At 35.9% G+C, this 2,320-nt stretch overlaps 1 protein-coding gene across 1 annotated transcript; it reads left to right on the forward strand.

The window, feature by feature from the left end:
* Window positions 1–735: 735 nt before the first annotated feature.
* Window positions 736–2,118, forward strand: EMWEY_00054560 (mitochondrial branched-chain alpha-keto acid dehydrogenase E1, putative; the record flags this gene model as incomplete). The annotated part of the gene is made up of 5 exons (XM_013480137.1): window positions 736–760; window positions 1,181–1,280; window positions 1,506–1,583; window positions 1,891–1,969; window positions 2,095–2,118. 5 exons carry the CDS (start codon window positions 736–738, stop codon window positions 2,116–2,118), a joined length of 306 nt encoding a protein of 101 aa, XP_013335591.1.
* Between the last annotated feature and the right edge of the window lie 202 nt (window positions 2,119–2,320).

A 2,320-nucleotide genomic window follows, 5' to 3' on the forward strand; every position in this document is an offset into this window, starting at 1 on the left:
CTAATAAACCCTAATAAACCCTAATAAACCCTAAACCCTAAACCCTCGTTAGCACGTTTGTTTCTTTTCTTCGTCTTTTCTTCTTCTTGTATCATCATTAGCGTGAATAGCGCTATAATAAAAAACCCTAAACCCTAAACCCTAAACCCTAAACCCTAGATATTGTATATCTATGTGATAATAATAGGATTATAAACTCAATAAAAAAGGATATAAACCCTAAATAAACCCTAAACCCTAAACCCTAAACCCTAATATAATTGTGTATATATATATATATATATAAAGATGTCTATATATTTAACAAGACAGATGAGAAATATAAACCCTAAATCAAGAAGTGTTTGGGGTTTAGGGTTTAGGGTTTACTGTCCATATAATAATATAACAACATTATGTTCCTCTCTCCCCCATCAAGCATATAATAATAATAAACCCTTAAAAAAACCCTCAGCAGCAGCAGCAGCAGCAGCAGGAGCAGCAGGAGCAGCAGGAGGAGGAAGAACATCAATAAGGACGCAAGTAACATCATCAAGGACACAAGTATATCATGAGGGTTTATTAAGAACAGAATTTAGTCCTAAATTAGATATAAATAAACATTCTCCTCTTATTCCTATCTTTAGGGTTTTGACCCCTGAGGGTTTACTAGAGGAGGGTTGGTCCTCTCCCTTTAATAAGGAAGAAACTATTTATTTATATAAACAAATGGTACAATTAAGTATATGGGATAATATGCTATATAGTGTACAAAGACAAGGTAATTTATCTTTCCTTCTGCTGCTCCTGCTGCTGCTGCTGCTGCTGCTGATGGTTCTTGTTGTTGTTGTTGTTGTTGTTGTTGTTGTTATGTTTTTCTTTGTTTTTTAGGGTTTATAGATCTATACTTATGATTTTATTACTTATAAAAACCCTAAACCCTAAACCCTAAACCCTAAATTATATATCTCTTCCTTATTCTTTATATTGGATATATTCATACTATTATTCCTGCTGTTGCTGTTGTTGTTGTTGCTGCTGCTGCTGCTGCTGCTGCTGCTGTTTTTTTGCTGTTTTTTTAGTGTTTATATTGATGGTATTATATGTGTTTCTTATCTCTGTTGCTCCCGCTGCTGCTGCTGTTGCTGTTGCTGTTGCTGCTGCTGCTGCTGCTGCTGCTGCTGCTGCTGCTGGTGTACAGGCCGTTTCTCCTTTTATATACAGAATCAAGGAGAAGAAGCAACACAAATAGGAATTGGTAAAGCCCTACAACCAGAAGATCATCTCTTCTGTCAATACAGGTATTATTAGGGTTTAGGGTTTAGGGTTTAGGGTTTAGGGTTTAGTTTATTTATATATGTCTATATATAGAGAATTATGTGTATTATTAATAAAAAGGGTTTACTGTTCAAGATATATTAGTTAGGCTCTGTAGATGTTATCTCATTTTTTATTAGGGTTTAGGGTTTGGACGAAAATTAGGGTTTAGGGTTTAGGGTTTAGGGTTTAGGGTTTAGGGTTTAGAGATATGAATATGTACAGGGAATTGGGTGTATTATTAATGAAAGGGTTTACTGTCCAGGATATATTAGGACAATTATTAAGTAATAAAAGAGACGAAGGAAAAGGGAGACAAATGCCTATTTCTTATTCTAAGCATGATATAGGTCTACATACTATTTGTACTCCTCTTACTACACAAGTTTGTTTATAAACCCTAAACCCTAAACCCTAATTATTATTTCTATTCTTTTTTTTTTTTATTCTGCTTCTTTATCATTTTTATTCTTTTTACCCTTTTTTTTCTTTTTTTTACTCTTTTTGTTGCTGTTTCTCGCATATACCGCCCGCAGTGCAATTAGGGTTTAGGGTTTAGGGTTTAGGGTTTAGGGTTTAGGGTTTGTTGTTCAGGTACCCCACAGTATGGGTGCTGGTTATGCCTTCCGTCTTGGCAATGAGAAGAGAATTGCTGTCGGTTTCTTCGGAGAGGGTGAGGGTTTAGGGTTTAGGGTTTAGGGTTTAGGGGTTTGATACAATTCGCATTCCCTTAACCCTAAATATTCATAGCCTTTCTCAGGGTTTAGGGTTTAGGGTTTAGGGTTTATGACGTAGCAGCTATTGGAGTACAAAATAGAGTGATTGGGTTGAGTATTTAACAATTTCAAGGGTTTAGGGTTTAGGGTTTAGGGTTTAGGGTTTAGGGTTTAGGGTTTGGGGTTTAGGTGCTGCAAGCGAGGGAATTTCCATGCTGCTGCTAATTTTGCTGCAACATTAAAGGGAAACACTCTTCTTGTCTGCAGGAATAATGGGTAAGGGTTTATGTAAACCCTAAACCCTTTTT

Source organism: Eimeria maxima, genomic scaffold, assembly GCF_000499605.1.
Source record: "Eimeria maxima Weybridge genomic scaffold, Emw_scaff1655, whole genome shotgun sequence".
Taxonomy (NCBI): Eukaryota; Apicomplexa; class Conoidasida; order Eucoccidiorida; family Eimeriidae; genus Eimeria; species Eimeria maxima.